At 43.6% G+C, this 23,819-nt stretch overlaps 1 protein-coding gene across 1 annotated transcript; it reads right to left on the bottom strand.

Annotated features, from left to right (window-relative positions):
• Positions 1–378: 378 nt before the first annotated feature.
• On the bottom strand, positions 379–23,609 carry LOC308383153 (uridine-cytidine kinase-like 1). Its single transcript, XM_080860759.1, has 15 exons — positions 23,514–23,609; positions 22,126–22,328; positions 20,673–20,779; positions 19,824–19,994; positions 18,231–18,302; positions 15,004–15,193; positions 14,829–14,890; positions 9,567–9,586; positions 8,392–8,490; positions 7,204–7,297; positions 6,789–6,851; positions 6,375–6,497; positions 5,142–5,249; positions 4,571–4,727; positions 379–1,384 (listed from the first exon to the last, which is right to left on the bottom strand). The coding sequence occupies exons 1-15, from the start codon at positions 23,600–23,602 to the stop codon at positions 1,308–1,310; spliced, it is 1,635 nt and encodes a 544-aa protein (XP_080716885.1). The 5' UTR covers positions 23,603–23,609; the 3' UTR covers positions 379–1,307.
• Between the last annotated feature and the right edge of the window lie 210 nt (positions 23,610–23,819).

The raw sequence follows: 23,819 nt of genomic DNA, 5'->3' as shown, positions 1-23,819 counted from the left end.
TTCATCCTTTTTTTTCTGCAGCCACAATATGCTGAACTTCACTTCACTCTCCGACACATCTGCTTCACATAAAGGCAAGTAGTGAGAAGATGCATGATGCCCTTTGACCTTTCACCAGTGTGAAAAGGAGAAAAGTGCCTTCCGTGCACAATTCCTTATTCCAAGATTCTAGAGCAATTTATTGGAAATGAATGGGACAAATTAGGTCACACAATTCCATTCTAGCCTGGAGGGTTTGTGAAGACATATTTGAATTTAAGTCTCAACCACCCTGCAGGCTTTAACGTATAAAACAAATAACTCTGGTGAATGATCACGTGAAAGTGATGGGGGGGGGGGGGTTAGACTTTTAAAACCAAAGAAAAAGGTTCGCCTGGACAACGTTCAATACACACAATAATATAATTTACAAAACAAAATCATCATTCAAGTAGGTAATCAAGAATAAAATGGCAAAAAAAAGAATCCAGAATGTTGCATACCTGAAATACATTTGCCACAGCTGAAATACATACCAAAAAGGAGGAGGGAAAAAAAGTTATCCCTCGGACGAGATACTTTCCTGAAATGATTCCCTTTGATACTAAAATAATAGGCTATCGCCTTTAAACACTAAGACCTTTTCATTAAAAAAAATAAGAAAAATTCGTCAATCACTAACAACTTCAGTTAAGACTTAATGTCTACATAAACGAATCACAAGGACATCACCCTTGAGCACAATGAAAAGCTTTACTTTCTAAAAAAGGAATTGAGAATCAAGCTGTAACAACTTCTTTTCACTTGTGAAATTCAAGCACTTTTGGAGCTCACACCGGCACGGCTCTCAATGTCGTTCCCAAGCCATCGTGGAGGGCATTCTATGCCATAATACTACCGATATCACATCCTTTCCCTAAAAGATCAGAAGGAACATCTATAGGTCAACACATCACGACTATCAAATACCTTCCATTCGGTTCCGTCTATCACCACCGTCAGGGAAAATATATTAACTGTTCTGATCGGAGCCCACTGAAGTCGTCTTCATCTTCAGAGTGGACCCCTGTCGAATGCTTCTGATTGGCGATGGGAGTCAGGATGAGCTCTGGCCTTGCGATGAGAGGGGACACTGAGCGTCGGGCGGTGTGGGTATAGCAGCAGAGCCTGGCATGGCAGTGAATGACGGGCAGAGAGGCGAGAGCAGGTTGGAGGGCTGAGGGGCTTGTTGATGGGGGTTTGTGAGTCAGGGATCAATGTTGAGAATAGGTACGTGCTCAATGTGTGCCTCCCTTCTCACACCCTCTCTCTGTCCACCCTCATGACAGTCAGTGGTCCATCCCCTCATCGCTCTCATACCAGTCCGAAGGGGCGTCGGTCCCAAAGTAGCGGTCCCCAAAATTACCTACAAAGAACAAGAACTCATCATCTACAGTAACATCTCTTCACCTATAGGAACCGTTTTCATCTTAAGTCAATGGCTGTACCAGTACTTAAGACTTTCTTATTCAACGTCAATTTAACACGTCCAAATCAATCTCCCATGGTGACAGAAAAACCCAGCATGTCGATTGGATGGATTGGTTTAATTAGTGAAGGACATGAGGTTATAATCACATTGATCTCCAATAATCCATCAGAGGGTTAGTCCACTAACATACACCTGTAATGAGAACACAACACAACATCTGCCTGCTTGAATGTCTATGGAGGTGACAGGGTCAGACAGAGGGCAGAGGGTGACTACTCCCAAAAAAAATTGGCCTTGGCAATAAAAAGAGCCTTTCTTTAATGTCGTCAATCCTCTAGTGATGTGTCGTTCGTGAACGATTCGTTCATTTTGAACGAATCCTTACAACGACTCGAGAGTAACGAGTCCTCTCAAAAAAAGATTCGTTCTTTTTCTCGTTCATGACCGCGCATCGGGACAACTGGGACTGTTGCATTGGCTAAGCCAAGGAAACAGAAATGATTTGTTGAATGCAGGTCACGTAAAAATGATCCAAAGACCCGTATCCAAGAGACCCAGTCGGAAAAAGAACGAATCATTTCTGTTTCCTCTAGCTCACTGTACTGAGCCTATGCAGGTCACGTGGAAAAGGATCCAACGATCCATATCCGGCAGATGAACGAATCATAGATCCAAAGACACGGTTGTCAAAAGAACGAATCATTGAACGAAACAGACACGTTTGGCAAAAGAACGAAACATTGAACGATCCGGCAAAAGAACGAATCATTGAACGATCCGGCAAAAGAACGAATCATTGAACGAAATACCCATATCCGGCAGATGAACGAATCATAGATCCAAAGACACGGTTGGCGAAAGAACGAATCATTGAACGAAAGACTGATATCCGGCAAAAGAACGAATCATTGAACGATATCCGGCAGATGAACGAAACGTTGATCCAAAGACGGTCGGGAGGTGAACGATTAGGTCATCTGCCGGATACAAGTATTTGGATCATTTTTCACGTGATCTGCATAGGCTCAGCATGGGAAGCTAGAGAAAACCGAAATGTTTCGTTCATTTTGACTGGGCTCTGGATATTTTTTCACGTAACCTGCATAGGCTCAGAAGAGGAAACAGAAAGGACTTATTAACCTAGTTCACTTCCGAGTGTCTATGGTTAGTAAGACGTGAATGATATTCGTTCACAAGAAATAATTACAGGTTTAGTTATTTTAACTTTTTAAAACTTTACTTACAGTTCAGTGCAGCGTAATTGTTTGCCGTGATCATTAAATGCTTATGTGATAATAAATGACCATTTCATCCAAACTTTCATATAATATTATTTGAATGCAGGAATTAGTATCTGCTGGTTTACATGTAGTAACCTCCATGAAAATATGATACGTATATATAAAATTTAAAAATGTTGAGTAGCACCCCCCCCCCCCCCCCCCCCCCCCCCGTTAAAATGAACGAGTGACTCGAAAAAAGATTCGTTCATTTTACTGAACGAGATTCAAAGATTCGAGTCGGTAAAATGATCCGAACTTCCCATCACTACAATCCTCGTTTTGTGCTTTTTTTTTTTTTTTTTAAAGTATCGTTTCAGGCACCGTTTAGGCACCGGTATCGTTTTAAAAGTATCGGTTAACCCATTTAAGCCGGGAAAGCATTACCGCTGTTCTACCATTAAAACCGGGAGCGCTGTTGCGTCATTCTACCTTTAAGGCCGGGAAAGCGTTTGTGTCGTTTTCTCTGTATAAGGGGGGTTTTTGCCCAAAGTGTCGGCCTCTGGGCCAATGAAATGCATCAGAATAGACATGTGATAGTGCCTCAAATGTTTTGCCATTAGTAGTTTAAAAAAAAAATCGTTGGCTTTCTCGCTTTGCTAAGTAACGTCTCCTCCGCGACAGCCAGGATTATAGCTCAAAGTAAATTAGGCAAGGAGTGAGTTGTGAGTACTGGTAGTTACAGAATATGGTTATCTGTAGTTGTTAACGATTGTTACTTGCTTAAATGTAGGTTTACTCGAGGTAAATGAAAGGGAATATGGTATCATAGAGGGCTATATTAACACTAAGCTAGCTTGCTATGTTGTTAAAACTTTCTCCAGTGAGCGAGTGTGAACGAGCGAATTATATCGACAACTCTCTATTCTTTGCATTACTATATATTCTAGTATTTCAAAACAATAATCAGTCCCTATAGAATGTTGTTTATAATCAGTTAATGCTACTGAATCCTCGTTTGACTTTATTATAGTGAATGCTTTGGTTGCCTTCCATTTCAGCCCAGCATACAGTATTTATCAGTTGATAAATAAGATGTACTTGAAATTTGTTTTGTTTTTTATTTGGATTATTCCTGTTTTTTCCCTTTTAATGGAATATTTGACACTAAACTAGTTCATCTGTATCTCAGTGATAGTATCCAAATGAGCATAAAAATATCACTGGTATGTAAAAACTACATGGACAACAAAATAGTTATAATTGTTGATCAAAATCTTATTCCCTTCTGCTCATAATACAACAAGTAAACAACTCAGAGGTTGACACTGTCAGGTCCATTCTCCATCCATAGTGTCCAAATGAGCATTAAATATCCCTGGTATGTAAAAACTACACGGACAACAAAATAGATGTTAATCGTATTCCCTTCTGCTCATAATAAAACAAGTAAACAACTCAAAAGTTAAAACTTTCCCTATAAGAATTATATAGTTATATACTTTATTTCACTTTGTTATATACTTTGTCATATAGCTTATTACATTTTTTTTCTACTGTTTTGTGCTGATCCTGCACTTTTACATATTTTGTTTACTTTTGAGAAGGTGTATGTAAATATTGTAAATATTTGTAAATACAAATTCAAATTCTCATGAAAGCCACAGGTGTAAGCTCTCAAATACTTTTTGAATTGTGTTCCTATCTGTTACAGGGGCTGAGAAATCAGTAATGTAGTAGGCGTTGACACAATTGCTGAATTTCTAGAAAAACTTCAGGTTTTGGGGGCTTTTCTGAAATCACCTATAGGTTTTACAGGCATTTTTTCCAGGCGCTTTAGGCCTAAATGGGTTAAATACCAGTATCGGAAAAAACCCAAACGATATCCATCCCTACTCACCTATCCCTGGGATGATGTGGAAGTGGTCGTTGACCCTCTTGTCCACGGCTGTGGTGATGATGCGCACCTTGGGGAAGGCGTAGGCCACCGAGTGGACGCCCATCTCTGCCATGAGGAGGGACAGCAGGAAGATCTTGTCTTCCTGGACGTCATGGTCCTGTAGAAAGAGAGGTACAGGAGGTAGAGAAGTCGTTTAGTAATCAGAAGGTTGCTAGTTCGATTCCCTGTCGAAGTGTCCTTGGGCAAGACAGTCAACCCCTAATTGCTCCCGATGTACAGTGTGCCATCAGTGTAAATGTAAAAATGTATACATCTTTGTAAGTCGCTTTGGATAAAAGCATCTGCTAAATGAATATATGTAAATGTAAATGTAAATTTAGGCATAGGTTTTACCTAGGTTTTTTTTACCTCTAGGAATCAGTTTTCCGTCCCATACTTCCCACCTTAGTCTTCTTACACTATACCACTGCAGTCTGTCACCTGGCATACCCCGTTCATACTGTGTGTTCACTACATGTCTGACTGTGTGTGTGTGTGTGTGTGTGTGTGTGCATGGGGTGAGTTCCCTCACCAGGAGCACTCTCACGGCCATCATGGCGGCGGCCCCAGTGGACACAGTGCTGTCCATCAGGATCACGTAGTCCTCACTGATGTCCTTGGGCAGGCGCAGGTAGTGAAGCTGCGAGAGAGACCCACAACCACAAAGCCACATTAACACTTTACTCTAAAGCTCCATTGACTTACATTCATTAAATGCCTTCGTTAACATCGTTAACTACAGTACTTAGGTAATTACAGTAATACGACTTATACCATGGCTTTATTGAATTCCCCTGTATGCCTGCACTTGTTGTGACTGCATTTCCACCTTTGGAAGTGCTTAACTTTCTGTTACCCAAATGCAGTGTCTTCAGTTATCCCTTTACTTTATTTATATAATTGCTTAGGTTAATAGTTTAAGTATTACGTTGATCTATGTTTTGGAAGTGGTCTTGGATATAACATCAAGAAGCAGAACAAACCATACAATCCAGTATTGAACATGTTTTAAATGAATAAATGAATGGTTTTATATTAAATACAATACTGCAAAAAAAGATCTTAAAATCCAGTGCAACATCTCACATTTTCAGAGAGGTCTTTCATATAACACCTTCCCAGAGTGAATTAAAGGTTTTCCAAAGGCCTAAAACTGACTGTTGCAAAGTGTTTGTATTGCAACTGAATATAAGGTCATCTGTTAACCATGGGCTTGACAAATCGCCTTGACTGAGGACAAGGGCTGATATGGAACAGATAAGAAATGCATTGGACAGGTGTTTTATGACCTGAAAAAGTGTGCAAGTGTGTGTGTATGGTATGTATGAAAAAGTGTGCAAGTGTGTGTGTATGGTATGTGTGAGTATGTATGAAAAAGTGTGTAAGTGTGTGTGAAAGTGCATGTTTAGGTGTGAGGTGCAGCATGAATCTGAAGGCAGCAGACAGGTTGTATGTTATGGTTAGTGTGTGTGTGTTGGCGCTCTGGGATAAATCAGACTGGTCCCCTTTTTCAAGGATGACAACACAAGGACACCTATAAGGATTCACATATAAGCTCTGTGACAACAAAAAGGGACGCTGGTGAAAAAGCTCTTGGATATGGGGCCGTAGTCATGCCTACTGTAGCTAAGCTTAGATCAGAAAATAAGCTGACCAGCTCCATCTAGTTCATGGTGTCAAAAATGAGAGAAAAAAGAACAAAAAAAATCACACAAGAGAAAACACTCCTCTATAGTTTTCTTTGTTTAAGTCTGTGGGGAGGTACCTCAGGCTCTCCAGTGTCGTGGTTGGTTTGGATGAGGATCTTCCCCAGACGAATGTCTTTACAGACCGCCATCAGGGCCTGCTCCATGGTCTCCCCCGCTCGCAAAATGGACACACCGCTGATCTACACACACACACACACACACACACACACACACACACACACACTTAACATTCAGCTGCTTAACTTGGTTCCATTTATTTCTTTTTAATGCATAATCATCAAAAACGGACAGCCTCGAACAAACACATGCCTAATCAGAGGTCTAAAACACAAAGCCTATATGAAATGCTAGGATTCTGTACCCACATAATCACTACAGACCCTTATCACTGAGACTAGGTCACCATCACTGGCAAAAGAACTTTTCAGAAAAACAAACAAACAAACAAACAAACAAACAAACAAACAAACCCTTTTGCCACTGAGCCTCTTCCCCTCATAGATGGATCCTTGAGGCGTCTCCACAGACACAGGCTGCGAGGAATACAGAGTTTGCCAAGTTAGCGAAACCTTGACTAAGCAATGGACACAACCTTGACATGCTGACTGCTGTTAACCGAAGACTTTTAACATCCCATTAAAATTCCTCTTAATCATACATCATCGCCCCCATCAAAGACCCATTAGGTCTGACAAAGCCTCAGCATAACGACCTCTTACTGATCGTCATGGCTGCCCTATTGACAGCAAACAAGACCTCTCAGTCTCCTCATGCAAGCACTAAGGACTGAGGGTGATTGGTGTATCGTAGAGCTGGGGAATACTGTAGTATCGCGGCGGTCAGCAAGTTGAGGGATGCTTCAGTGAGCAGTGACAGGCCGCTCACCTTGAGAGGTAGGAAGGAGAGAGCTCTCTCAATCAGCAGCCTCATTAATCTCTTGGAGTAGAAAATGAATTCATCCCGGTTCGTTTCCTTATTCCTGTGAGGGGCAGAGGGAGTGGGTAGAGAGAGGTCAAAAAAAACACTGCAGGAGAAAGGGAGTGGTGGTTTTGAGGGTGCTCATTTTGAGCCTCTGTGAGGGGTCAAATGAGGACAGGGCGGGCAGAGGGGTGAGGCCTGGAAGTGGCAACACCCCCCGTCTGTGTGTGTTTCCTACCAATGGTCATCCTCTATGATGATCTCACTCTTCCCCTCTACACCAGTGGTTCTTAACCTGGGTTCGATCGAACCCCAGGGGTTCGTTGAGTCGCTCTCAGGGGTTCGGCAGGGGTCAAGACACTAGACACACACAGTATAGCCCGGTTCACACTAGCAATGTCGGGCCGTTTTTATACATACCTAAGTTTTGAAGAAATCATATTTTATTTTTCAAATTACGAAGGGTTCGGCGAATGCACTGATGAAGCATGCAGGGTTCAGTTCCTCCAAAAAGGTTAAGAACCACTGCTCTACACCATATCCTCCCCAGTCTGTGTGTGTTTCCTACCAATAGTCATCCTCTATGATGCTCTCACTCTTTCCCTCTACTACATATCCTCCACATCATGGCATGAGCTACGGGCTGCGATCAAAATATGCCGGGACTGTTTCTGTTGTGCATTCAGCAGGTGCAAGCAATAACTTTCGTTATTCAGTATTCTGCGTTACGTCACATGATCAACGACGGGACCCGTGTTACAAAGGTATTGTCACCGCTTGTAGGTGCATATTTTCGTTTTCACCATGCGCCTCAAAACTTGAGCAAACATCATATTCTGTCAAACTCTGGAAATCTTCAACAGTCAGTCTATGAACTTTTTGCACAGCACCCGCCTGGTTTCGATTCCTGATTCGCTTCAAGTTGACTGTACGTCGCTTTGGATTAAATTGTCTGCAATACACCTGGCCTTTGTACCTTTATACTCACTCACTATCTATATGTCTGTAACCTGTCTACCTGTTCCTCCAATGGTGTATTTAACACGTAGCTAATCTTGACCCCGTGCAACCCTGCTTAGATGAACAATGAGCGTACAATCGTACTTCTTTTACTTTAACTACCACCAATGGGCGACGATGACTTGGGGGTTGTACCTGATGATGGTGTGCATACCGCGGACCTGCGGCGTGTTCTCCAGCACTGTAAGGGTCTTGGGTAGTGGCTGGCCTTGATGGGCAGTGGCCAGGGCTGACCTGTTAGCACATGTTGGGCAGAAGAAGGATGATTGATGGTTAGGTGGATGGTTGGTCGGTCAAAGGCCAAACCAAATGCTAGGTCACACTATTTTTCACAGCAAAAGAGTGTTAGGTGGCAATGACAGGTCAGGGGCAAAGTAAAGGGTGTTAATCTGCTAGAGCCAACAACATTGATGTGCCACACTGGGGTTTTAGGTTGAAATGTTTGCATGTGACATTTTGATGCAGTATAAACAATTTTATGTTGCTGAAGTTTATGAGCAAATGTATGGTTTTAAGTGTTTGTTCACTTACAATACACCACTTAACATAGTTCCAAACACATAGTCATTCTTATGAATGACTACTGTATTAAAAGTGCTTTGTTTAGGTCATGCATTACACATGATGTTGATGCCAGCACACATGTTGATGCCAACACTCTCACACTTTAACCTACTGCCTCAAGCTGCAATACTATATGGTAGTTTCATAGACCTACAATCAACTACTATCACTGGAGCATGTCTTATTCTGTCCTCAAACAGTTTCTAATCTAGGCTTCTGATATTCCCAACAGTGGACCCACATATACTCCTGTGGACCCACATATAGCATATACTCCTGGACTTGTGGTCTGCGGGCTGAACCCAGGTCAGAACAAGCAGCTGGGGGGCGTAAACATTTAAGAGGTTATATGTCCTCTTAAAAGCTCACCCCCACCTTTCAAATGTATGCCATAAGTACAGAGCCATTAGTCATGTCAAAATCCAATGGCAAATTTCAATTCAAAATGGAGGAAATTGGCCATTGGCCAAAGTCCTGGAGTATTTAAACATGCCTCAAATAGGATATAGTCCATTATGCCCATGAAACCACCAATAAGTATCTGGCAAAAAATATGTTACTAGGTAAAACAAATATAAGCAATAAGAATCGAAACATCTGTGTTGTTAGATTCACAACTAAATGTAAGATTCACAACTAAATGTAAGAATGTTTCACAGGTGAAACTGGTTAATAAGATAAGGAAAGTCACAACAACAACATAGGAAAAAACACAAAAACACAAAGATGCAGGAATTTATCCTCACATATCCCCACGTTGCTTCCTCTGGAGAAGTTGCAAAATATTCATTGAAGAACATAGGGACGACAAGACAAAAAGAGACAGGAAGAGAGAAAGAGGGAGAGGGAGAGAGAAAGAGGGAGAGGGAGAGAGATGGGAGGGAGAGGGAGAGAGAAAGAGGGAGAGGGAGAGAGATGGGAGGGAGGAAGGGAGAGAGAGATAGAGAAACAACAAGTGGAGGGAAAGAGAACATCCCAATTAGAGCTCAGTCACTTGGTTGTGGCACTGAGTCCGTCGCCGCTTTGAGAGGGGGGAGGGCCCCCAGGAGCCACTGGGGGTCCCCCCCCCCCCCCCCTTGCTTTGGGGTGCAGGGCTGGTTTGAGAGAGGAGGAGGGCTGTCTGTGTCTCAGACTGGTGGTGAACAAACAAAATTTGGGGCTAAAGCTTTCACCACATGATTACCTGGTGCCAAAGCCATTGAGAAATGTTTAAATTAAGAATTTATTCTTCAGGTATGGAGGTCATCAAGAGGCTTAGTCGAAGAGTCCAAAGCTTGATGCCTGCTTTGCCAAGATAACACCACAAACTCTGAAACACACAACCACTCCTCCCTCATGTTAGCACCAGCTGTCAAACACGGTTCCTTCAGGAGAGACAAATGGACCGTCGCTCTCTGGCCAGCTCAGACTTTCCCGCAGCTCCCTGCGTGCTCACTAACCTGTCAGCTCTTTTAACAAGATCGTCTCGAATTAATTCCAGCTCTCTCATTAATGACGCAATAACAGGCTCATCATGGCTGCCGTCGCCATGATCGTTAAATACTTCTCTCTGCTCAGCTAGAGTCGCCATCTCTTCCCCACCCCCACACCCGCCTAAAACACAGAATTCTAAGCTGAGGAGACCATACAGGGCCCAGGTCCATTATGTTTCTCCTGTTTCAGGAAGGGTGTAACCTGAAAGCATCATTGAACGACCACCATGGTAGCAAAAGTGTTCAAATGAATTATAGTCACTTTATCTTTTAACGGCAGAGGTCACTTAATGATGCAGCCGGGACACACCCAAGAGTCTGGTACTTAAAGGCAAATGAACAGCGAGAAAGTAGGAAGGAGAACGGGGCCGGGAGGGAGGGGGGGGGGCATAAGAAGCCAGTAGAAGACGCGGATAAGAGAAGATAAGGGAGGGAAGTGGCCACCATACCTCACTGTGCTTTCACGCTGAGATGGTTAAGAGTGCGATCGGTCGAGTGGGGGAGTTTAGCAAGCGGTTCGTTACAAAGGGTACACGCATGGGTGGGGGGGGATTGGGGGAGTTTGGGCGGGGAGGGGGGGGGGGGAGGAGAGAGAAAATAAAAACCATGAGGAAAAAAAAACAGAAGTCATGAAATGGATGCGAGTCAGTCTTAACAGTGATTCAGTTACAGCACACCCCCACTCTCCCCACATGCCTTTGTTACATGTTACAGTCAAATATTTGATAATGCTTAAATGGTTTTTGATTTAATGTGCCTTTGTTATTTGACCTGTTGAGCCAATGCAGTGTTTCTGTTGTCTAGTTGTTTTGCCTTGGTCAATGATCTGAGGATCGATTGTTTTTGCCTAGGGATGTTTTTGGTTAAGGTGGAAAATCGTGAGTTTCTCTCTCTGTTTGACGACTGTTGAAAAAGTAAAGAGCATTGAGTTTGACGAAGGAATTTATGACTGACTCTGGTTATTTCTAAGTAATTCAGAGGTATAACACCTTCACTGAATACGTACGCACATACGACGCAAACATTTGAGTGGACGCTGGGATAATTTGCCCGTCCAACATGAGCTACTCTGCGGCACTCCATATCAAAGTAGCTAACAAAGTGGCTCTCCTTTTTATTTAAATTACAGCTGACGAGTAGATCCGCTCACTCATAAAATGCCTTGACGATTGCACGAGGCATGTAATGCAACACTGGAACAGTTGGTACAGGAACACTTTACCCTGTTCTGATTGAATTGACACATAGCGCTCTGTGATGGCCTTGAGTGTCAAAAAAGGCACTGATAAATGGCTCAAATTTGTTACAACAATGCGCTCAGGCTTTCCCCTATGTTTTTCTAGTTCTCTTGGCTAAGACCCAATGACTGTTGCTGCCTGTTATTTAGTTGCAAAACATGAAAGGTCGTTGCCTCTTGCAGGACAGGGACCAACACAGTCCAGGATGATAAAGGCCTTACTTGAATATAGTTGAAATTCTACTTTCATTCTTGCATTGGGGGCCGAAACCCCCTTCTTTCAAACAGGGCCCCCAAAAGCTTGCACACGTGGCTCTGCAGGGCTAGTTTATGGCGTCTTTCTCTCTGTCAGGAGGGGGCCACGCCTCATTAGCCGTAACCAGTCCCCTCGATCCTCAGCATGATCCATCCCTGGGGGAGCATCGCCACTGCCGCACTCTCACTCTCTTATTTCCTTTCTTTCACTCCCTCTCGATCATGGGAGATAATTCACGACTTTTATTCATACCGTCGAGCAAGGAATGGGATTTAATTTCGGAAGAGTCTTTAATTCCCTGCTTTTGTCAAACACAATGAGTATTTGTTAAGGCGCATGCATAGAGCATATGCGTATTTGTGTGTAACAGGGTCAGTCAGATCCTATGTTGCGCTAAAGTTTCAATGTTTTATTCACTGTTGTAAGGCGACCTTGGGTTTCTTGAAAGGCGCCCTATAAATAAAATGTGTTATTATTATTATTATTATTATTATTATTATTATTATTATTATTATTATAGGCACCGAATGGCATGCGGTCTGCCCTTACGCAGGCCTTGTGTTCGACATTATTCTCCTCCACAAGGAGCACGGACAGTGATTAAATACGACAGGAACCGGCCCTTTTCATGAGGGACCCTCGTCCAGACGTTCCATCTTGTCTTTAACTAAGAGCTACAGCCTGTCGCATTAGGCCTCTGTGATGGATGGCAGTGGAGGGCGAAGGCCATAAAAAGAAGCCAGCGTTCCAGGGATCGCACTGGACAGGGGGCTGATGAAAGCCTTTCAGAGGACAGCCTGAAGAAGACAGTCAGTACAAGGCATCATTGATGGGACATAGAGCAGCTTGACCCTCCCTTCTATCTTGTAAAAGTCAATCCTTGTGACCACGTTTTGTACCATCTACTTAGGTGTGGCTCAAGTAGACGTAAGGAGCACTTGTAAATCCTGAGTGTGTCTGTACTGTCAATGAGGGGTCGAGGCCACCAGGGGGAACCTGTACCTCAAGGATTCTGATCACAGCATAGGGAGGCAATGGGGTGTGTTTGGCAAATGTTGCCATCTTTGCTGTGCATGTCATTCACATGTTGTACAAAACTGATTCAGAGGCATGGATGCATCAGTGGCAATGACATTGACAAGAGATGTTGATATTTACAACATGGTTCTGAGGGCAGACTTGGCTGAACTGGGCCCTGTTCGGCGTACAACTGAAGCTAAGATAATTAATTTAGCTCGCAACTGGAGATTAACTAGCTCGCTAAATGAGAACAGGCCAAACCGGTCTGGCGACGGGCGCTAATTTATTTTAACCTCAAGTTAATTCATCTCGTCATTTTTTTCTCCGCTAAGGCGGGATATGACCATGAACGCGTTATGAAGAATTCAAGACCATAATCATGTCAAAATTCATCACTGTCGCGACTGCAACATCATTAAATAAACCGTCCATAGGCTGGGTAAGTAATGATATCTTTTCTTTAACTGAACATGTGACTTTGGTACAGCGGGCAGAGCGTAGGGCTTGCATGCAGGTAATCGCCGGTTCGATCCCCTTCACCTCATTAAGAATTGTGGTTTTAAATCGCTTTGAATAAAACCGACTGCTAAATGACTAAATGAAAATGTATTAATAACAAATTCAATAAATTGAAGCAATGCAAATAAATTGTGTTTCTTTCTCTCTTCTTATCATGCAACCACCTTACCATCCACATCCACCACTGCACAAAAACTAGACACATTTGCAAAACTAAACGTTTGCAATGATGTAAGTTAAAGTAGGTAAAACAACTTTAGCCAATATCTCCGTAATGGGGATTTGTTATGTGCTCAAATTTCCTGGGATCAAAGAAAACGGTAGTATTCGTGTGCAAACTAAAAATCACGTCTCAGGCTGAGCATGAAAGTTATTTCGGGTTTATCAACTGTACCAATGTCTCAACTGTACTAATAGGCTACCACTGTCATGGAATTATGAGTGCTTTGTTCTCCGCATCGCCGACATTGCAAAAAGTAAAGGCAACGACTCGCAAGAAAGTGAAGACATTCAATGTTCTACGGTGGTGGGATATGCAATAAATAACTCGAGAAGGTCTTCTAAATTAATTATTCCTTGTCGGGTGGATCGGTAGCGCTCATACAAGAACTCATCATGATGGAAAAATGGATCTTCTTGGCGATCGCAAAGAACTTTTCCTACGCTAATCAAACTATGACTCCTTGTCAATGGGATCCCTCCTTTTGGCGTGGGTGTGGCAAGTTTAGCCAGCTAAACTTTGGTTAGCCTGCCCTGGAGCAGGTTAGTGCTAAGCGATTAATTACCATGGAGATTGATAAAAAGTTGCTTCCGCGAACTCGCTAAGGTGGTGTTGTCTTTTTTTAGCCTGGAAATTAGCTCGCTAAACCGCTTAGCGAGCGTCGCCGAATAGTACCCTGGAGGACTAGTTTTTAGGACTCGTTTTTGGGACTTTTTTTTTGGGACACTTTTTTGCCTATGCAACGAAACTGATCCGGAGAAGCATCACATTAGCTATGATTTACGCGTAAGCACCGGAGATATGTACTATGCAATTCTCATCACAAAATACATTCAAATGAATTCGGTCATATAAGTCGCCAGCACCTACATTTGAGTGGATTGTTACATCACATTCTCATATAGTGTTATGGTATGTGTTGCATGGAGGAAAAAAAAAACAACAAACATAAAAAAAACATGCATAACACAAATTCTGATGCAGGTCAGAGTTTATATTTGGGTATCAACACTTCATGGTGTTATTATGAGAAACACACTTCATGGTGTTATTATGAGAAACACACTTCATGGTGTTATTATGAGAAACACACTTCATGGTGTTATTATGAGAAACACACTTCATGGTGTTATTATGAGAAACACACTTCATGGTGTTATTATGAGAAACACACTTCATGGTGTTATTATGAGACACACACTTCATGGTGTTATTATGAGAAACACACTTCATGGTGTTATTATGAGTAACACACAAGTTCAGAGAGGAGTTCATGTGACCTACCTTTTCCAGTTGACTGTGCACATGCTGTACAATTAAATCCAGTGCGACAAAGTTCTCACCCCCTGCAACACAGACAACCACGTACACGAGTGAGTAGTTTGGCTGTAAGCTTTAAGACTTCAAAAGAGAAAACGTCTGTTAAAATTAGTTTGTTTTTGTCTTTTCGCTGACGTACCTCTGGGGACGACAATGTCTGCCACCTGCACGGAGGGCTCGATGTATTGCTCAAATGACGGCTTGACAAACTTATTGTACTGCTTGATGACTCCAGTGATGTCACGACCCCGCTCCGAAATGTCCCTCTTGAGACGCCGTACCAGGCGAATGTCTGAATCAGTGTCGACAAAGACCTTCATGTCCAGCAGCTGTTGAGAGAAGGGGGGGGGGGGCAATAACAGTTTTCATCCATGTGTAAGACTTTTGACAACACACTCACACATTGCACATGTAGTATTTTGCAATGCAGTAATACTGCAACAAATGATTTGCAAAACAGCAAAAGACCCACTCCGCTTTCTAAGAAACACTATGTTTATCTTCGTGTTTAATTCACAATTGATTTTAGCTTTCAACATCTGTCGTCAGCTGTGTTGGATCAGAACTAGACACAGAGCTGAGGTGAAGAGCTCATTTCTTTTTACCTCAGCGAAAAAAGTTAGAATCAATGGCTGCAATGTACTACTGTATTAGAAGGGCAGGAACAAAAAAAAATGTATTGATGGCAATGACACTGAAGTGTAAATCAAAGATGCAACGAGATGGCCAAAACTCCCTAAATCAGAATCTAGCCGTCACACACAGACACACAAACAGCAGTGCAAGCAGACCTGTCAGCTTACGAGAGCGCCGGGGATGAAGGGTGTGCTGGGCACCACCAAAAGGTGCCCATAAAAAGAGCCTGACTAGCAGTAGCGGCCACAGCAGTCCATCATGCTTTTATGCTGGTCCCCTATTCACCGTTCACCTCAGCCTCGCCAATACTGCCCCCCCCCACCCCCCCCCCCCCCCCCTTTCACAAGAGGGATGACCCAAACATGCCCCCCGTTCACAAGCCACCTCCATTCTACCGCTGCCAAAGGAGTTATAGACGAGCAACTGACAGCAGTGTAGTGTAGATCGCACTGATTTATGAGTTTTCAGGCATGTTCACAGCCAGCAATGGGGAAGGTTGTGTCAAAAAAACAGCCGCTTTAAAAGGAAATAGTGAGCTATGACTGGGGCAACCGTGTTATATGTAAACACCCCACCCCCTGTGTACATGTTCTCCCTATGGGTATTGTTATTGTTTTTGTATTTTTTGTGATTTGTTGTATTTATTGTGATTCATGTATGTATGTATGTATGTAAGTAAGTGTAAGCTACTGGATGACCTTCATTTCCCTCGGGATCAATAAAGTATCCATCCATCTATCTATCTATCTATCTGTTGAAGGAAACAGCTTCCTGAGGTGGGGGGGGGGGGGGGGGGGGGGCTTCCTGTTGGCCAGAACACGATGCATTATCTCAAGTCATCCCTAACAAAAGGGTCGGGTGATGAATCACTTCTAAGCAGACCGACTTTGCAGAGGCTCGTACAATTACTCGCTTTTTTAATTCGTATGGATTGCTGAAAACGCCCGGGCTCTCAACGATCGATCTACACAAAGGAGCCGGTCAAGTACTGCTGTGGATGAAGGGGGGGACCCAACCTGCTGCCCATTCTCTCACGAAGGCCAGTACAAAAAAAAAGGAAGAGAATACAAAACTCTTGACTTGGAATGAGATGAACTTCGTTTGATGGCTCAGAGAGCAACCGACTCCGATTTATCAGCCAAGAGGTACTTTGACCAATACCAATGGGGATGGATGGGGGATATAATCTGAGCCAGGACTGGAGGTGGACCATCTTTCAGTGGATGTTCAGAGCAAGAATAACCAAACTAAGAGTGGGTGGAGGGGGTTGACTCAACTCAGTATAGTACCATGTGGAGAAATTGCCTCTTTTTTTAATTATTAGTGCACAAAAAAGGTGCTTTGAGCATACCAATACACTTCTTGGGTGACCAACTGACCTAATCAGCAGGTGAGCTCATTTTGTTCATTGATAAGGACTTATTTTATTTGAGCCTTTAATTTTAATGTCAGTGTTTCTCCAACGTTTTCAATACAAGTATTTATATAAAAAATAAAATGAATAAATAAAATACCCGACCCGATAAAATGTTAAATATAAAATTGCAGCACATTACAGTCATGGTGATCCAGTCGATGCACATCCCAGAGCTCACAGTTAAACGGAACAGTCAGATTAAATCAGGCTAGTGATTCGAGCCTTATCACAGGCTAGTGCAGAGCTGAGCTGAGGCCAGAGCAAATCACTTCCTGGCGGTTCCTCCGGTGCGGTTCCATTCATCAGAGGCGCCGCCATCTCCGCTGAGTGGCAGGCTCATTAATCAATGGCAGAGCCAGGCAGCAGTGGCAGCGGCAGCACCAACCGATGGAGAGGGATAGCGCCTGCGTTCATTCACTCCTCTCTTCCTCAGAGCACTCACACGCTCATTCAACCGTTTCTCTCTCATTCTCTTGTGTGTGCTTAGATACCTGCTCCCCCACTGCTTTAGTTCATTAGCCGTCCTCTACCCCCTCTTCCAATCTTTTCAACATGTCCTGTGTGATACCCCAAATAAAAATTTATTTTTGTAGCGCCAAACCAATCAAATTGTCTCAAGGAGCTTTACAAAGCCCAGCCCCCCTTAGGAGCAGTGGGGAAAGGGGCAAGAAGAAAAAAATAATAATAAATAAATAAATAAATAAATAGATAAATACATACATACATAAATAAATACATAAATAAATACATAAATAAATAAATAAATAAATAAATAAATAAATAAATAAATAAATAAATAAATAAATAAATAAATAAATAAAAATCAGGAAGAATCCTTAAGCAGAACTGCAGCACATAAGGGGGGCCCATCTGCTTTTTCTCAGCTCCGCATCAAACAATGCTTACTGCTTACTCACCTTTTTCAGTCCATTGAATGGTGCTTGTTGTGTAGAAACACTACTCTCTGCATTGTAACATATAAATTATCACTGTGTTACAGCATTTATACATCTACACTGTCAACATTTCACCTCTATCATTTTAATCCTAACTCTAAACCTGACCCTAGGGTCCAACGAGTCAGAACACCTCGGCACAGTCTCTCCTACACCGTTATTAATGAAAGTGTTATACGGACTAGAACAGTTGCAATGCAATTGAAAATGCAGTCCACTTTTGCCTTTCATCAGCTTCTCTTGCCACTCCATCATCTCTCCTCTTCTAAGACCATCCTGGATTCCAACCCCCACCACCTTGTTGGGGACTCGTGTATGGTACAATAATGAGTGAGAAAAACCAAAACAGAGCCTTACCTTCAACAGCTCCTTGTTGGCCAACGCCAGGATCCCTTCAAATATGACAACATTGGCCCCGTACACAGTTTTCTGTAAGACAAGAGCACATAAAGCGGGAGTTCAGCATGGGACTCGTTCAATCATTTCCCACCTGGAAAGGGCGGCATCAACCCCCGACCACAAAAGGTTGAGGGCGAGGGCAAGGGTGAGGGTGAGGGTGAGGGAGGTACCAGGGGAGGCACTGGGGCAAGACTTGATTTCTGTGGGCATTAAAATTCCTCTACACCAAACACTCCTTCATGCCCGGACATGTTTACAACAAAGCCAAGACTCTATCCACACCATTCCTTCTGCCCGTAATGAGTTCCTTCTGCCTCTCTCTCTCTCTCTCTCTCTCTCTCTCTCTCTCTCTCTCTCTCTCGGCCCCCTGGCTCTGATTTACAGTGCTAATATAGGCAATGCGCTCAGTGTAATTACCCTCCACCACCACTATCTGATGGGAGGATAATGTGATTCTCTCCCCCCCCCTCCATCTCTCCCCCCCCCCTCCCTTCTTTCCTCTCCCACTCCTCAGGAGGCAGTTTCCTGAAACTCTTTAGATGAGCTGTGCCACACCTCAACTGGCATGAGTGAGGGAGAAGACGTGGGGCCAATACGTTGCCAAGCAGCGTCTAAGATGGCAATGGGTAAGTGGCAACTCAGATTAGAAGATAGTGTACCCCATACAGTCACTTCTCAGGCTTCTTTTTGCTGTGCTGCAGAAGCATGACTTTAATGGCATCACGATCCAAGTGAAGGTCTGCCATAAGCAGCAGAGAAGAGGGAGAAGAACAGTCAATGGGCACTTCCTCTCCCTATCGATCCTTCGGAAACGAGGGGCAGACGACACAAAAAGGTGCACGAGTGCCACTGGCGCATTCCGTTCGAGTCAGGCTCACTACACACCCCAAGGAATCCTAAATGAGTTTTAGAGACTGCGGCTCGTCAGGAAGGGGACCCCTGTGATACTGCCGGCTGGGGGGGGGGGCTCAGCTCTCGCTTCTCCATGAGGAGGCGATTAACATCAGAGCGAGCCATAAACACATGCCTAGTGCCCTCTGAAGCCACTGGCTAAGTTTATAGCTCCTCACAGGAGAGTGGAGAGAGATAATTACACTATCATCGCACCTGGAAAACAATCGTAACATGAATCTGTCTCTGTGCCAACATTTTAGATTTCGAGTCTCAAAAAGAAAACGACTCTGGTTCTCTCAGGCATGAAATTGCATTGAGATGTGATCACATAAAGGCGACGGCAGGATTATTTCTATGCGCATAGATCTGACTGCTCTTTTTTTGCCACATTCAAGTCTGGAACCACCATATGTCTTATTGTTCTACATTTAACAATTTATAAGCGAGAATTTATAAGGCGTTTCAGACCAGTGCTCATAATGCAAATGCAATCTTGGTGAGTTACGTCTATATATTCTTGCCTTGCTTATCTAAACGAATTCCATCAGAACATATAAAAATAATGACATATTTCAAACATGACTTAAGGGATCTAAAATCAGACCCCCCCCAGCATTTTCCCCAGACCCAACCCCCCCAAACAAAAGCCAGACTTACCCACTCCTTGCGACGGCTGTGATTGGTGAAGTCATAGACTGGCACCTTGACACTTTTGCCCTTCTTCAGTTTCTTCAACACGTTCACCAGCAGCTCAAAGTCGAAGGCATCTGGGTGGTCAAAGTTGTACTCGTTCCTGGCCGCCAGCTCCTGTTCGTCTTTGGTCAACACCTGCAGTGAAAGGGCAAAAGAAAAAAAAATTGTAACAAAAAGAAAAACAGGGTGTTTAAGACGCTTACTACCCCAAAGCATGGATTACTGACGTTAGTCATCAATCAAGCAGCACCCTAAGGTACCCTGAAGCAGAAAGAAAAATAATACCAATTTAACCACTGTGCTAAGGACTCTTTACACAAAACTGTGCAACGCCCCTATTTGGTATTGAATTAAAAAGGTGGATGATGCGTGAATGAGTCATTAGTCTGATAATCGCTGAGAGTTAAGGCAATTAAAGACAGAATGGGGATTGATGGTAGGCCCAACAGAGGCTGAGGATGGGGCCAAAGGCACTATGGGAACTGGCACACTTTGTTGCTACGCTCTGCTACCCTCTATTGTGCTCGTAGTTCTCTTATTAAGATAGCCAACAAGATCACTAACGAAATGTAATGGATAGAGTGTGTAATGGATAACTCAAAGTGTTTGATCAAGTGCTTGAACACACACACACACCTGGCAAGCTGTACTTTCTTCAAGAGTGTGACGCTAAGAGCATTATGTGGGTAAAGAAAGTCAGTCCCTGCGAGCTGAAAAGCTCCCTGCAATCCATTCACTGCTTAGATCCAAATGTATCGAACGGTCATTGTAATCAACCATCATTATTTTTGTTGTAGACAACTATGAGTTTACCTTGTAGAAGGAGTCCATGGACAGGAGAACGACCCACGGTACATCCAGGGCTTCAATGATCTTATTGGCCACAGTGGTTTTCCCGGAGGCACTGCCACCACAGAGACCTGCAACACCAGCAGAGAGCACAGGCACACTGCAAGACTGACTCAAGGAAGAAGCACAAACTGAAATGTAAATGCATGGCTGTTGATGTGGCCTGAGAGCCCCTTCACTCCCTGAGGAACTTTATATTTTTCCTAATACCCTAATGATGTCCCTGCTCTCTCTCTCACTCGTCCGCTCTCTCTACGAGCTGCTCTGATGGATCTATTCCTGCTTCCCCTAGACTGAAGGGGTTGGGAGTCTCAGGCCGAAGAGTCTCTCTCCCCCCCACCCACCCCCATTAAAAGCGGAACAATCGACCCGGGAACGCCCAAGTGTGAAATTGTAACCCGTCAGCTGGATACAGCGAGGCAACATGCTGAATACTAATGTCTGCGGGGGCCGTCGCAGTGGAAACACCTCTACCTATTACCATCAGTGCAACAGAGTCACTGGACCAAGCAAGTCTCTCTCGCTCACGCATCTTCTCTTGTCTACAGTTTCTTTTTCTTTTTTTAAGATTTATTTTGGGCTTTTTCTGCCTTTAATTGTATAGGACAGTGACGTATAGGACAGTGACGTGTATGACAGGAAGCGAGGCGGAGAAGAGGTGGGGAGAGGATTGGGAAACGACATCAGGCCAGACTTGAACCTGTGTCCCCGTGGGCAATGAAGCCTGTAAATGGGGGGCTTATCGGCTTGCGCCACAGTGCCCCCCTACAGTTTCTTTACAGATATTAAAACAGACATAGGTCTACCTCTGTAGGGATCCTTTCCATGTTGTCAGACACCTATAAACATCTCTGCAAGCAGTTTACTTTGACACATATACTTGCCCCATGGAATTACGAACTATAGGCTTTTTGAGGTTGCCAGTTTGAAAGAAGTAATAACAGACTAGATTTTTGTATTCAGGGCCAGCCAGGAGTATTTTCTTTTTCTTTTTGGATTTTCGCTTAACCCATCTCTGAGCATGGAATTCAGGCACCTCCAGGGACGCACACTATAAAGTACTGCCACCATCCTCAACACAAATCTGTGCTGTTCATCACCCCTCTCCCTGTGCCTACTTCACATGAACCAATCTATAGTGACCTTCATGATGGTTCACCTCTTTAAAAGGTTTTCAACTGGGGATTATTGGCCAAAACATGCTTTAAGCTTACAAGCCGGGGGCACTGTGGCGCAACCAGTAGCCCCGACCACATTCGGGCTTGAGGACACCCATAGAGGACACAGGTTCGATTTCCGGCCTGATGTCATTTCTCCCGTCAACTCCCCACCCCTCCTCCCTCATTTCCTGTCCCACTCCTCACTTCAACTATCGACAATCCAAACTGTACATGTTATATAAGGTTTTTGGACCAACCTATGACGAATGCCTCCTTGAAGGTGGTCCCAGTGACGTTGTACCAGGGTGGACGGCCTGCTGTGTAAATAGTCCTCTTGTTGGTCCAAAGGAGAGGTGGTTCCGTTTTACTCTGACTCGTGGTCCGCTTCTGTGGGGAGAGTGAGGGCGTTGGAGGGCATCTGTGCTTCACCAGACCATCCATTGAATCGTCTCCACTACCACTGCAGTAGGACACAACAGATTAAAGACAAGAGAGGTGTGATACAAACACAGCCAGTACATATCTGACACTATGCAAGTTAAATATGCAACATGTATAGTAAATTGTCCCATATGCCATCAGACATGCCATGTGAACTCACTGTTTACCCACTTTGACCTGAGCCATTTTGGTTATTGAGGAATGTCCAGTGGGCAGGGATGAGAGGATCCATGTGCTTAAGGATTCCCTCATGAATAAGTAGCTGCCCACCAGTTATAGTTAATATCCGTGTGGGATGAGGGAAAGGGCTTAAACTCTCACAACCCCCTTCCAGGAAACCACACAATGGCTCAGCCAATAGTGGATACTCGTCTGAGTAAGGCCATCATCACTTGGAGTACTGAATGATGAAACAGTGATAGCCCTATCAACCAAGGCTAGCCTGCACAACCGTCTAACCCAAAGGCCAAGGACCTACTGTTCTCATTAACTTCATCTCAGATATCGAGTTGTTAAGTAATGCAATGTTAGAAAGTGTTTCCGAACAGCTAATACATTGGATAAGGATAGCTTCAACGCTTTGAAAAACTTCGTTGATGTGGTGATGTCACCTACATGCTATTTCAGATTGCTAAAACGTATCCCCATCAGTCGCAGTGCAGCCATTGTAAGGCTTTTAGCAAGTTAGCTAACATGCCAATTGCAACAGTGTGATTTGTTCAGCAACGAGTGCAGCTCACGTTTTCCAGATTTTTAATAATCTATCCATTAACGACTGGTTTGCTTGGCATCGTTGAATGTAACAACACCACTGTCAGTCACCTCAACTACCGACAACTAGCAAAGTGCTAATGTTTCTATCAAGAGACGAGCCACGCGTTACCACGCCACGTCCTACTTGCACTGACATTAGCCGCACAACAAACTAGAATAACATACGCAGCCAAATTTGGATGTGTTGGTTATATATAAACACTTTGCCCATCAACTACACACAAACGACAGCCAAATACGGCAGTTTAGCTCGAATCTCTGGTCCGGACAATTCCTTTCACTTGGTTTTCAGACCAGACTAGCAAGCTAACGCCGCATACAATGGGTCTGACGTTAGCTTTCATAAAAATACCACAGCGCATCACATACTTAACAAAAGACCGGCCATTTAGGCGTCTTCCCGATATATTAGGTTTTGCATTATAATTACCTATCAGATCTGGGTATTGATCGATCATGGTCCTCTACCTCTTCCTTTGGCTGTATTTGCACATCGGCTTGGTTCATTGTCACTGCCATGTTTTCATGTCAGTGTGTACACACCGACGAAGCGGAAGTGTGTTGTTGACGTCATCGAGCACAGCTGAGTTTGCATGATCAAGTTTACCGTTACTGTCTGCTCCAAACGAGTATTTAGGGCCAGCCAGGAGTATTTTCTTCAACATAACATTGGCTACCCCAGGTCGAGGACTAACCTATGTACTTCAACAACAAAACTGCACTGATCTCGCTAAAT

This window comes from Sprattus sprattus, assembly GCF_963457725.1.
Source record: "Sprattus sprattus genome assembly, chromosome: 2".
In the NCBI taxonomy this organism is placed as follows: domain Eukaryota; kingdom Metazoa; phylum Chordata; class Actinopteri; order Clupeiformes; family Clupeidae; genus Sprattus; species Sprattus sprattus.
Note: the sequence above shows the minus strand (reverse complement) of the source record. Positions and strands in the feature narration are given on the sequence as shown.

Coding starts and splice junctions, on each gene's coding strand:
- LOC308383153 (XM_080860759.1), bottom strand. CDS start 23,602: ATGGCAGTGACAATGAACCAAGCCGATGTGCAAATACAGCCAAAGGAA. Junction 18,303..19,823: donor ACAGCCGTCGCAAGGAGTGG/GTAAGTCTGGCT, acceptor CTTGTCTTACAG/AAAACTGTGTACGGGGCCAA. Junction 1,385..4,570: donor CCACATCATCCCAGGGATAG/GTGAGTAGGGAT, acceptor TGTTCTTTGTAG/GTAATTTTGGGGACCGCTAC.